The 14,067-nt window shown below is 41.6% G+C and overlaps 1 protein-coding gene across 1 annotated transcript in view; it reads left to right on the top strand.

Annotated features, from left to right (window-relative positions):
* STIM1 (stromal interaction molecule 1) overlaps nt 1-14,067 on the top strand; it is a 172,332-nt gene that overhangs the window by 120,365 nt on the left and 37,900 nt on the right. Inside the window, exon 3 of the mRNA XM_077762266.1 lies at nt 11,063-11,177. Within this exon, the coding sequence (XP_077618392.1) occupies nt 11,063-11,177 (115 nt within the window). The remainder of the gene's footprint in view (nt 1-11,062; nt 11,178-14,067) is intronic.

Raw genomic sequence — 14,067 nt, 5'->3', positions numbered from 1 at the left:
GTCTCCTCCCAAATGCCTTTTTACCACAACTTTCACTGTGTTTGAGAATGCCCTTGGTCTTGAACTCCTTCACATTCTGTTGCAAATAAAATAATTTCCTTTAGGAAGCAGTTTGAAATTCTTTGTAATGTCTGCTCCCCACCCAGGCAAAATCTCTTAAGCCATGATTCTAGAGCTGGAGGTGGGGATAATGATGTGCTTCTCTTTGAGTGATACCCCCACATTAGGAGCTGAGCACTCAGTGGAGGTGTAGCAGTAGCTTCAGGCTGGCATGGCTTGCCTCTCCCAGAGGATAATTGCTGTTTTATAAGCCAGGGCAATAGCAATCAGGACTCCAGCATCCTCAGTGACTCTACATCCAAGGTCAAGTCCCTGCTTCATGAGTGGGCCTGGGTGGAAGAAGGGAGGCCCACTTAGTTGGATTCACCTAGAACATAGCCTTAGCAACAGGTAACTGGAGGCAGGATGAAATATGCTGATATCTTGCCTTCTCTCAGGCAGATAGCCTCCAGCTGAGAGCCTAGGGAACAGAGAGCCCTTTTCTTGGCTGCACGTCTGGAGTGTAGTTCCTATTTTACCAGTTTGCAAGTGGGGAGGGAGAGAGGGAACAGATGCTAATTCAGGTACTATAGACTCTCACAGTTCTTACTGAGTTTTAGTAAATAATCTTGAGCAAATGTTTCTTCATTTACTGAATACTCTAAGACTATTTCCAGAGACTTTAAATGGTGCTTTAAAAAAATAATTTTCACCATTTCACTGGATAGTGGGGTCCATGGAGCTTCTCATACTGTCAAGCCAGAAGTCCCCTCTAATTCATCAATTTTCAAAAACATCCTTACCCGTAATGTATTCTGTCCAGTGCTGTGTATTCATTTTCTGAAAATATGGCAGTATTGACCCCAATTAAGAGGATGATCCCTTTTCTCTGGGGAAATATTTTTAAATTAGTGACCTATTTCTGTCCTCCTTTTATAAGACAAAGATTCCCCAGCCAGTAGTCCTTGGCTAGCTTGTATATTTTGGTCCCAAAAGTTTGCAAGACAAGAGATGTCTGAGTCTCCCAGTCTTTGCATTGTGGCCAGGTACCTAGAAGGATACAACCTGAGATGCTATCTTTAGGATTTGATCTCTGTCATGTGTCCAGTGTCATGATCTGAGGACATCAAAAATGATGATTACATGACAAAGACTCAAACTCAGAGGGATTCTCTGTATCTGCATATGTGTTGGGTGCTGAGTGCTGGATATACAGGAGTAAAAGGAAAGACATCATTGCTTCCTTGGAAGAAGTTCCTCTCGTGGTGGATATAGGTAAGGATATGTCAACAGATGAGAATACTACAGTGGGATGAATGCATGCTCTGATGGAGTCTCAGAAGAGGAAGTCCTGTTAGTTATACCCACACACAGAGTTGCTGACATGTAATTTGGTTCCGGAGAGATGACTGGAACAACTGGGAGAAGAAGGAGAGTGTTTAAGTAAGAAAGTAACATATGCAAAGACATTAAACTGGTGAAGAGCTTGGTACTTTCAGAGAATTTTGAGTAACTTGTTATCACTAAAGATGGCAGGAAGTGGCAGTTGATGTGGCAAAGAAGGCAGGTAGGGTCTTGCATATGGTTGTGAAATTTTAATTTTAATCGGAGTTAATTCTTTCTTTCTCTCTCTCTCTTTTTTTAAATGTTTATTTTATTTTTGAAACAGAGATACAGAGCTTGAGCGGGGAAAGGGCAGAGAGAGAGGAAATCCTAGAATTCGAAGCAGACTCCAGGCTCTGAGCTGTCAGCACAGAGCCCAACGTGGGGCTCGAACCCACAGACCACGAGATCATGACCTGAGATGAAGTCGGCTGCCCAACCAACTGAGCCACGCAGGCACCCCCGGAGTTAATTCTTTCAAAATAAGAATCATAGAGTAGGACAGAAAAGAGCTTCAAAGTCAGTAGATTACAAGTGTTGTGTCTCAATTATCTTAATTGCTGATCTCTTGGCATTCAGCCTTTATAAAGCAAGCACTTAGGAAATATCTATCTTTTACCTCCTCCTTGGATCTCCATTACATATGAGAAATCAGCATCACTGTAACAGTGGGCTCTGGAATTGTTCATTCTTAGTATCTTTACATTCTTCTTACAATATATTAAATATATTCATATGTAGGAGAGCATATTTTGTGCCAGGCACTGTTCTGATTTCAAATTAATTCATTTGTAATACCTTTAACATGAGGGTATTATGAAGTTTTGTACTACTGTTATCCCTATTTTACAAATAATGTACGTGATAACACTGGAAGTAGTGATAGAAATGGGATTCAAAACCCAGCAAGCCTGGTTCTGGAATCAAGTTCTGAACCATCATCCTACACTCAGTCCAAGCCAATGTGAGTAATCCTCTGGCCCCTAGCTGAATATCTTTATTTTAGGTTAGTTGACAATTTGGGGACCTTTTTCTTTCTTTTGTTTAGGGGACATAAGACACATTGACTAGTTATGGTAAGCTAAGGACCCTACTGGGTGTTGTAGGGGGGAAAGACATTCATTCACTTACTTTTTTTAAGTTTTTATTTTATTTTTTAAAGTTTATTTATTTTGAGAGAGATGGAGACAGTGCAAGCAGGGGAGGGCAGAGAGAGAGGGAGCGAGAGAGAAAAACGCAAGCAGACTTCATGCTGTAAGCCACAGAGCCTGACATAGGGCTTGAACCCACAAACCACAAGATCATGACCTGAGCCAAAACCAAGATTCAGACGCTTAACTGACTGAGCCCCCCCCAGGTGCCCATAAAGATTTGATTTATTTATTTCCTTATTTTTAAATGTTTATTTATTTTTGAGAGAGAAAGAGCATGAGTTGGGGAGGGGCAGAGAGAGAAGGAGACACAGGATCCAAAGCAGGCTCTAGGCTCTGAGCTGTCAGCACAGAGCCCAATGTGGGGCTCGAACCCATGAACTGTGAGATCATGACCTGAGCCAAAGTTTGATGCTTAACCAATTAAGACACCCAAGTGCCCCAAGATTTTATTTTTAAGTAATCTCTACACCCAACGTGGGGCTCAAACTCACAACCCCAAGACCAAGAGTCTCATGCTCTTTTGACTGAGCCAGCCAGATGCTCCTCATTCACTTATTTAATAGCCAAATACCCTGCTGTGTGCCAGGCCACATGCTTGGATGTAGGCTTATGAAGCTAAATTAATTATTCATTTAGGTGTTCCAGAGAATGTGTAAGACATTGGTTAGAAATAAATGACAAATAAAATATAGTTTCTATATTTGAGTTGCTTAGGGATAGCAAGTGGGAGGGTAATTAAATAGTAATTATAGTGTAATGGGATAAATACTGCCATAGATTTATACCCTGAGAACTAAGAGAACAAAGAGAGTAGGGCAATTAACTTGGTTGGGAGAGGTCTGGAAAACTGCACAGAGGCAGTGACTTTTCCTTTAGCAGATAAAGACAGGGAGAAAACATTTTATTTTTTATTTTTTATTTAAAANTTTTCATCATACAGATCTCTTGTATCCTTGGTTAGGTTTATTCCGAGGTATTTTATGTTTTTTTGTGCAATTGTGAATGGGATCAGTTTCTTGATTTCTCTTTCTGTTGCTTCATTGTTGGTGTATAGAAATGCAACCGATTTCTGTACGTTGATTGAATTCGGGAGAAAACATTTTAAATGGAGACCTTGTATAAAGGCTTAGAGTTATAATGAGCATGGTTTGTTTAAGGAGCCTGAAGTGGCTTGATATATCTAGAGCAAATCTTGGCAAACATTTTCTATAAAGGGCCATCTAGTCAATATATTAGACTTCGTTGGCCATACAGAGTCTATCACAACAACTCAACTCTGCCTTTGTAACATGAAAACAGCTACAGGCAGTACATAAACAAATGACTGTAGCTATGTTTCAATAAAGCTTTATTTATAAAAAGAAGCAGGAAGCTGGATTTGGTCTGTGGCCATAGTTTCTTGACTCCTTGTCTGGAGTATACGTGCCTGGTAAGGAGGAACAATGGCCAGGAGGCTGCCTGAGAAGTTAGTCTATGACCAGATTGTAAAAAGCCTTGAATGTGAGGCCAAGAAGCTAAGGCTTTATTCTGTAGGTAATAGGAGCCATGAAATTTTAAGTAGTTTTTAAGTTAAAATTTTAAGTAGTTTTAAAGTTGGTATACTTTACGGATTTGTACTTTACAAAGGTCATTCTGGTGACTAATATGGTGGATGGACTGGCAGAAGTGAGACTAGATGTACAAAGGTGAGTGAGAAATGACTGTCCGCTCCCTGCCCTCAGTAATAGCTTCTGATCTCACTGGGGACAGATACCTTGCCTATGAGACATTCAAGTCCCAGCACCTTGTACAAATGGCACTTAGAGCTGTTGTAGCTAAAATGTGGGTCCTTGGTAGACGTTGAAGAGGTGAATGAGAGTTGGGAAGCATCTTAGATTTGGGACATGTGGTCTTGTGGGTTCTAAATATTGTGTGTGTGGTGGGGTGGTGAGCAGGAGTGGAGTGGTGTGGTTTGGTCTGGGAGATGGGGAAGGTGAGCAGTCGAAAACAAAGTTGGAAATAGGAGGAAGGAGTAATTGATTCTAAAGAAATACCCAGGAGTCCTGCCCGGACCCCTGCGCCCAGAGATGCATTGCTTTGCTTCTGGCTTTACATTAGTGACTTCTACTCACTGATGAAGCTGGCTGGGTCTGTTTTGTTGAGAATTTTGCAGAGATGTTTCCCCTCCTGTCCACTCTCACTGCATCTCTTCGCTCCTGCTTCACTTGGGGTAGGGATGGGGTTGCATTCTTTGTGCCACCGCCAAAGAGATCACTTTTCTGAGCTCATAGAGCTAAATATACCTAGTGACAGCTGCTCCCTGCTCTTCAGATTGCTGCTCAGCTGCAGCTCTGGCCAGTGCCGCATTCCCCATGCTAAGATCAGACTCATAAGGAGCCTTCTTAGACCTGCATGAGAGAAGAGCTGCTTGTTCCAAGTCAGAAATAGTAAATCTTTGTTGTGGGAACCAAAAGTTACCTCTTTGGTTTTGTTTTGTTTTTGCTTTTTGTTGCTCTTAAACTTCGTTTTAAACCAGACTTCTGCTATTAGCTGGATGTGGGGCAGTGTAGAGAGTAATCTGTGGCAGAGCCTACCTCAAGTGCAGTGGACGTCAGAGTTTTAGTTTAGTACAGTATTCCTGCTTGCTGTGTTTATGGCTGGATAACTGAGACCTTCATCAAAGCATATATGGTTTGGCAGGGGGATAGACATGTAATAACACTGGTAAGGGTACACACAGCACAGAAGAGTCACCTTTGACGAGGAAGCTTTTTCTCTGACTTTGCGTATCCTTATCTCACCCGCCTGCCAGTGATAACAACTAACATTCAAGTTGTGCTCTACAACTTACAGAGTGCTTTTGTGTGCATCAGGAATCACAAGCTCTCTGCTCTCAGACCAGAGAGCACATGCCTCTTCAGAATGGGGCAGCTGATGCTCAGCTCTGGCACATTGTTGCCAGGTCAGTGTGCAAACCCAGGAGTGGTGCCCTGGGGGTGGGGGTTAAGGCCCTCATGACCTCTCTCAGCACCAACTCTCCCGTCTCCAAACTGCCCCAAATTACAACCTGTACATAATGTCCTTTGATGTGGACAATTGGTTTCTTTCTTAGCTTTAAGTAAAATGTGAATAAAAACATCTTTATCAAATATTGCATTTAATTTGTAATGGCCAGCCTACATGAAAATGATGTGCTTGCCGTGCGGACACCAGTTTATGACAGATCCCTAAGCCACCATTTCCCTTCCAGTCAAATTGCAGTCCCTTAGCCCTTAAGATCTAGGAACTCAGTGTTTCTAGATCTTTAGGGTTTTTTGTTGTTGTTTTTTTAAAGATAGCCTGAAATGCCAAACTTTCTTGGTTTGAAATTGATTTTTAAATATAGGATCAATTTAGAAAATACTCTGTGGGCCACTAAAAGATAGGTGTAAAGGCAGCTTGTGACTTCTGCAAGCATGTCTCATTTATTCCTTATCACATTCAGATGAGAGGGAGGCCTAGGCCTCACTCGTTCTGAGCGGGAAACATGCTCAGACAGGCTAAATTGCTTGCCCAAAAGTCACACAGGAAGTAAGGGTCTGTTTCTATAGGTTGTGAACTCTTTCTGTTTATAGTATACTGCCTTACCCACTCTTTTCTACTTGTTTTAGAGAGTGTGCATGGGAGTAGGAGAGAGGCAGAGGAAGAGAGAGAGAAAGCATTAAGCAGGCTCCATGCTCAGTGTGGAGCCTGACTCCGGGCTCAATCCCATGACTGTGGGATCATGACCTGAGCCAAAATGAAGAGTCAGATGCTTAACCAACTGAGCCACTCAGGCGTCCCTGCGTTTCCTACTCTTGAGGCCTGATTGTTCCGCTCAATATCAGGCCCTTCCTTCAGGCAGAACTTCTGTCAGCATATAGCCCTCATTTGGTACCATCTTCTTGCAGGTCTAGTTTTCTGACCCCATTCCTTCATTGCACGGTTTGTGGCACCAGTAGAGCCTGTACGTGAGCCCTGTACCTGCATATCCTCTTTATATTTCTTCCCATGAGCTTCTCTGTTCTCCATATACCTCGGTGATCAGACTTGGCTATAAAAAGCAGTCTATTTCTTATTGGTTCCCAGTAAACAGCTGGTACATGTCATCAGGGGGTTTCTAGAATTAGCTGGGAATGGCAGAAAATCCCCTTCCCTGGAGATTTTGACATTTCTGCTCCTAAGGCATGCGCATGATGTGTGTTTCTGTAGTTTTAGATTAAGAGGGTCTGGTTTAGAGCCTTGGAGGACCAACACAGATACACCAGTATCTGTGATTTGAGGATTACAGATTTGATTTCTTTAAAATATTTGTGAAATCTGACAACTTTTCATTACACCCACGTTACTACCTCATTTCAAGCTAGATTTTTGCAGTAGCCACCTGACTGATTTCCCTGCCCTTGTCTTCCTATAGTCTGCTCTCCAGCACAGCATTTGGAGCAATCAATCTCTGTTCAAAGTCCCCAACAGCTCCCCTCTCAGAGTCGAAGTCCATGCCCATATAATGGCCTATAGGGTGTTTATGATCTGGACCCCTGATTCTTCGTGAGTTCATCTCCCGCTAGTCACCACCTGTCTGATTTCTCTTCAGTCACACTGGCCTCCTCGCTGTTCCTTGAACATACTGAGCATGTTCTCACCTCAGGGCCTTTGCATTTGCCATTCGCTATTCTTGGGACACTCTTGTCCTAGTTATTCTGCTTGCCTTTCTCCAACATCTCCTTCAGGTACATGCTTAAGTTACCTCCTTACTGAAACCTTCCTTGACTCCTCTGAAATGACAAACCACCAATACCACTGCTCATGGTATTCCCTATTCCTCTTTCCTGCTTTATAGGAATTACTGTTTCTCTTACCCAAAGAGGATATTAGCTCAGTGAGGATAAAGATCTGTATCTGTTTTGTTTACTCCTCACTGCATTTCTAGTGCCTGGAACTATGCCTGGTACTTAGAAATTTTATGTTTGTTGACCAAGTGAATTAATGAATTTCTGTCCCCAGACTGGCTGTCTGACTACTTGTGACTGTGTCCCCCCTGAGATGTCCCAGTGTCTGTTGTTTAAGGCCTAGTGATCTCATCACTTAGACCTCCAGTGAGAGCAATCAGATTCTTTTTTTTTTTTTTTTAATGTTTTATTTATTTCTAGGAGAGAGAGAGAGACAGCATGAGCAGGGGAGGGTCAGGGAGAGAGGGAGTCACAGACTGAAACAGGCTCCAGGCTCTGAGCTGGCAGTCAGCACAGAGCCCGATGGGGGGCTCGAACCCACGAACTGCGAGATCATGACCTAAGCGAAAGTCGGACGCCTAACCGACTAAGCCACCCAGGCGCCCCAAGAGACCAATCAGAGTCTTAATAAGTTAACAGAATTGTTCTAAAATTAATTTTGAAAAACAAACAACTGAGACTGACAAGAAATATTCTGAAACATAAGAGCCATGGGAAAGAAGGGGTCCCAGCATTAGAAATTACTATTAAAGTACAAAATAAAATAAAAAGCATAATAAAACAGTCAAGGGCTAGCACAAAAATAGAAATATCGGGGTGCCTGAGTGACTCAGTCAGTTAAGTGTCCAACTTCAGCTCAGATCATGATCTCACAGTTGGTGGGATTGAGCCCCGAGTTGGTCTCTACACTGACAGCTCAGAGCCTGGATTGCTTTGGATTCTATGCCTCCCTGTCTCTCTCTTTGCCCCTCCCCCACCTGTGCACATGCATGGCACTTACTCTCTCTCTCACTCTCTCTCAAAAATAAAATAAATAGACTGAAAAAAACAGTTAAAAAAAAAGAAATATCATTTAGTACAGAAGAATGCAGAGCCTAGAAATATACTCAACCATGTGTAAAGACTTAATTATTAATAAATAGCATTTTTCAAAATGAATAAAAGATAATTCAATGAATAGGGCTGTGATAACAGTGTGGCAACTTGCAAAAAATTGTTAAAATGCACAACTTACAGCATATCAAAGGTCAGATGGCTTAAAAGAATGACTTTAAAAATAAAAAAAAAATACTTTAATTAGTTTAGTTTTTCTAAGAATCAACAAAATCTCTTTGGGGACGCCTGGGTGGCTCAGTCAGTTAAGCGTCTGACTTCGGCTCAGGTCATGATCTCATGGTTGGTAGGTTCGAGCCCCGTGTTGGGCTCTGTGCTGACAGCTAGCTCAGAGCCTGGAGCCTGTTTCACATTCTGTGTGTGTCTCTCTCTCTGACTCCCCTGCTCATACTGTCTCTCTCTAATTCTCAAAAATTTTTTTTAAAAATTTAAAAAACCCCACAATCTCTTTGTTCTGGGCTCTTTACCATGTCACCCATGTAGTCCTTATTAAAAAATAAATTTTCTCACAATTACAAATGAGAGGTTGGGGAGCTGGGGAAACTAACCTTTGGTGTCAGTTTAATTTAGTTATGGCTGGAGGGCACGAAGGGCTGTCCAGCCTGTGCAGGTGAGCTCTGCTTTTACCTCCTAATCTCACCAGAGGTCTTGACTTCCTAATACCACTCCAACCCCTTTGGAAGTGTAGCCAGGCCACACCCAAACCACAGGTAGAAGAATGGATTAGAGCTGCACCCCAATAGATAAGTAACCATTAGCCACAGGTGGTCATTTAGCGCTGCATTATTTTTTTTTTAAATCTNTTTTTGTAAATCTCAGGGGTTTTTTTTGTTTTTGTTTTTTGCTTTTATTTTATTTTTTAAAAATTTTGCCACACTAGCCACATTATGAGTGCCCAGTAGCCACATGTGCCTAGTGGGGACTGTTTGGACAGGACAGATATTTGAACATTTCCATTATTGCAGAAAGTTGTATTGGACAGTGCTATGTTATAGTTGTGGACACTGCCAAGTTCCTCATGCCCAGCAGGCTATACTCTGACTCAGTTGAGAGTGCTCCAGTGTGAACTCCCTTCAAACTTCTCTCCTAAGTCATTAAGACTCAGATGTTTCAATATCCACAAAACCTAGGGGGAGGAAATCACCTCTTGATTGTGGGTCCATGCTGTCAGTCGTCTGTTTGTTTAGTCAGTAACATTTACTGATGTTATACCAAGTCAGACCCTTTTCTGGACCCCAAGGGTGAGAAAAGATGGATAAGAGAGAGTTCCTGAAAATTCTGCTAAACTATGTTTTAAAAACACAGTGATCAGAATTGCATATTTCTTTGATGTTTGAGGCTCTAGGGAAAGCCGTGATCAGTGTTCAATCTTATACATACTGATGAGGTTGAGAATCTGGCTGAATGAGTATCTGTGAAGTTAATTACCAGTTAAATTTCTGAAAGTTTTGATTTGTTTTTGCTTTCCTTCTTTCTTATAAGGGTGTATATTATTAAAAGAAATACTAGGAATTTAAAGGACAACATATACAGTGCTGGGGAAAATTTTGGACTATAAAGTCAGATATCTTGGGGTGGAATAGAAATTCATCACTTGAGCAAATGTTTGAGTTACCTAATGCTGTGTAACAAACTTCCCCAAAACTCAGTGGCTTCAAACAGCAACATTTATTTTGTTATTTATCTGCAATCTGGGCATCGCTCAGCAGGGAAAGCTCATCTCTGTCCAGTTGGCATCAGATGCAGTGACTCAAAAGCTGGGGGCTGGAATCACCTGAGGTCTCAGTCACTCACCTGTCTGATTCTTGGGCTGGGGAGACAAACAGCTGGGGCTGCTCAGACACCTGTCTATATTTCTACATAGTTTTTCCATATGATCTCCCCAGAATGGTGGCTTTTGGATAGCCAGGCTTCATGTATGTTGGCTCTGGGCTGTCAAGGCATGTGTCCCAAAACAGAGAGGACCAGGGAGAATCTGTATTGCCTTTTCTAACCTACTCTTGGAAGCCACTTGACATCGCTGCTGCCATATTCTCTTGGTTGGAAGTTGAGTCACAGATGTCAGCCTATATTCAGGGGGAGAGGAATTCACCTTTTGTGGGAGGATTATCATAGAATTGTGGACATATTTTAAAAACATCATAGCAAGTAATTAAATCTCTCTAAATTTAATGTGATTTGGGGCAAGTTGCATTATCTTAGAGTGATGCTGTTCTCATTTGTAAAATAGGTGTAATGATTCATTGGTTGTAAGGATTAGATGAGAAAATATTGTGGAAGTTCTTGGAATACTGCTTAGTATATAAACAAGTGATCAAAAAATTGTTAATTCTTTTTCCCTATGCTTCTTCCTTCTTCTAGCTTATTGAATTCCAGTTAACAATCATTTATTATCTTTCCATAATTTAAAAAATATGAGGAAGGACTTTCTTATTCTTTTTTTTCAAGTGAAAAATACAACAAAGAAGAAGAGGCAGTCTAGTTGGCAGCTAGGACATATGCACATGGAAGGACAGAAGAGTGATGTGACACACTTGTACATTGGGTGGATGGAATGTGCTGTGGAAAGTTAGATGGCCTGCGTGGAGAGATCTCAGTGGGCTGGCTCCTAGGTACCCTTGTGACTTGTGTGCTTTTCCCTTGCAGTTCCTGAGGGAAGACCTCAATTACCATGACCCGACAGTGAAACACAGCACCTTCCATGGTGAGGATAAGCTCATCAGTGTGGAGGACCTGTGGAAGGCATGGAAGTCTTCAGAAGGTAATAGGCAGTTTGGTTATCAATCCTAGTTGCTGGAAGGTTTAGAGAAGACAGAAGAAGATGGGCAGCAATTTGGCCTTAAAAGTACATGAGTATAAAATGCTTTGTAAAGAGCATATTATTAAAATGGTTCTACATATAGTCACTTAATAGACTGAATCTAGTCACCATGTTGGGAAAGGGAGAAGATGCTCCAAATAGAGTTGGAGCTGCTCTTCATTAGAATGCTAAATAGATTCTATCCTATCCCTACTCGTCTCCTCACTACCTGCCCCAGTTTCTGCGGCTTCTCCTGAGATAGGGAGCTTACTGACCTTTTGAGGCAGCCCCTTCCTTCCCTCGCTCTCCACTAGGTCTCAGCTCTGCTGAGTCCTGGATGATTCAAACATTGGATGGAAGGAAGATGGATTCTCCCCTGAGTCTTCTTTTCCAGGTTAAATAGGTTCTTTGAAGAAAACATGTTTTTCAGCCTCTTCCTCCTCTTAGTCTCCTTCCTGTAAACATTTCTGTTAATGTCTTTCTTAGATCATAGCTCTTAGAGTTGGACGCAGACTGGCAGGTGTGGTATGACCAGCAGATTGAACAGGATCACCAGCTTCTTAGTTCTAGACCCTGCACATCAGCTGATTTGATACCAGAGCCTTCAGCTTCTTAGGTCTAGACCCTGCACAGCATCTGATTCGATACCAGAGCCTTCAGCAGTCACATCACTCTGCTGACTCATGTTGGACTTATTAAATAAAAACTTTAGTTATTTTTCATGTATAAAATTGTCAAACCAGGACTACTGTTTTTTTTTCTGAAGCATTTGCTTCAGAGCTGTGAGTGAAAGAGCATATCTAACAGTGTGAAGCCTGAGAGGAAAGGGAAAACAGGGTTTTTTCCCTCCTCTTCATCTCTATCTGTGGCTAGAGTGTCCTTTGATACTAACAAGATTGAAAGCAATCTCTTTGCAGAGTCTCATAGGGTAGGTCTTGATGCAAGGAAGGGTTCAACCTAAGTGACCACCAGGGCCCTTGCTTTTGCAGATGAGGAGCCTTAGGCCTAGATTTATAAAGTTTCTTGTTCATTGTCATGCATTTAGTAAATAGAGAGCTAGGACTTAGACCTGGACCTTCTGTTCACTGGAGCAAAGCTTTTCCATGCCGTCTGGGTTGAAACCACTGGTCTGGTGGTAAAGAAAACCAATTTTGGTAGGAATGAGGCAGTTTTTATTTTCGTTTTAATTTTACCTGGGATTATAGAATTTTAGATCTGGAAGGGATTATCTATAATGTAGGTAGAGAACATTAGATTTAAAACAAGACCTGGAGGGTGCCTGGGCAGCTCAGTCTGTTAAGTTTCTAACTCTTGGTTTTAGCTCAGGTCATAATCCCATAGCTTCTTGGGTTAGAGCCCCACATCAGACTCTGACAGTGTGGACTCTGTTTGGGATTTTCTCTCTCTCTCTCTCTCTTTGCCCCTCTCCCACTTGCACTGTCTCTGCCTCAAGATAAATAAATAAACTTAAAAAAAAAAAACAAAGGCAAGAAGACCTGGATTCTAGTCCTAGTTCTGGCATGAACAGGCTGATAGTTCTTATTAACTCTGTGTTTTTATCAATTTGGAAGAAGCTTAAGTTAGCTTTACAAACAGCTTCCTGGAAATCTTTAAAAGCTGAGTTCCTTGTGGGGGCTTTGTTTAATAGCTCCTGAGCAACTCAGGCTGTTTACTGATGAGAAATAAAACAGTGAAATGATCTTTGGAATTATACGGGCACTGCCAGGAAAAATCTCCTATTAGTACTGTTTAATTTTAGTTTTCTTCTTTTTCTGTAACAACATTGAGGACATGGCGCCTGGGTTTTAAGAGTAGGTTTCATAAGTGGGAACTTGGAATGAAAGATGGCAGGGAGAACATTTGTGGCCTTCTCTGAAAGCTCATACACAAGTAGCTGGGAAGGGAAAGTGACCAAGAGAGGGCAGAAACAGAAGGAGTAAATCATAATACTAAAAAGCAGCCAAGACAGTTTTCTGCTAAGAACTTTATTCCTGGGCTCAGCAATTGGAACGCTTCCAAGTGTGTTCTAAATGACAGAAAGATGGAAGACAATGGAATGAGTTTTGAGGAGTTGGTTCCCATCACTGATGAGCAGGGAAACATTCTAGTGCCCTATGATGTAGCTCACAGCTAAGCTGACAAGTGACATGTATGTATCCTTTTAGGATTTGCTCACCATGTGTCATGCCTGGTGGTTTGACAAGTAAAAGTAAGAATCTTCGTGTATACTGTTCCTCCCAACAATTTGCTTCATTATTTAGAGCAAGGCCCTTAATCTCTGGAGTGATGATTTCCAGAGCCACAAAAAGCATGTAATATTCTGGAAGTGGCTCAAAGTGGCTGGTCTGAGTTTTGCTAGATGACATAGATACCAGCAGTGTTCATTTGTGTCAGACCATTAGCTGGCTAACGTCAGTACCATCTATGTGATTAGTTGTTAACATTTTCTGACTGATACTGAGAGCCAGTCTTTCCTTCGTGTTATTTAGATTTTAACAGAAAAGTCTGATAATTACTACAATTGCCAGTTCTGGACTTCAATAATAAAAACAGCAACAACTAAGAAGCTACTTTGCTAGGCACTGTTCTGAGTAATTTATATATGTTAACTCATTTCTCATAAAAACCCTTTGAAGTATAAATAGTATGACGGTCTGCATTTACAGATGAGGAAAATGAGGCAGAGAGTGTTTAATGAAATAATGTAACGCAGTACTTTTTAACCAGAGATAGTGCAGACTTCACAAGTTAAGAGCACAGTCCTCAGTAAGACTGCTCTCACTTCAGATACCAACCAGCCATAAACCCTGGGTGTTTCCAGCCACCCCTGCTCTGACTGACTGGCTACAAA

This window comes from Crocuta crocuta, unplaced genomic scaffold (genome assembly GCF_008692635.1).
Source record: "Crocuta crocuta isolate KB4526 unplaced genomic scaffold, BGI_CrCroc_1.0 scaffold306, whole genome shotgun sequence".
In the NCBI taxonomy this organism is placed as follows: Eukaryota; Metazoa; Chordata; class Mammalia; order Carnivora; family Hyaenidae; genus Crocuta; species Crocuta crocuta.
Note: the sequence above shows the minus strand (reverse complement) of the source record. Positions and strands in the feature narration are given on the sequence as shown.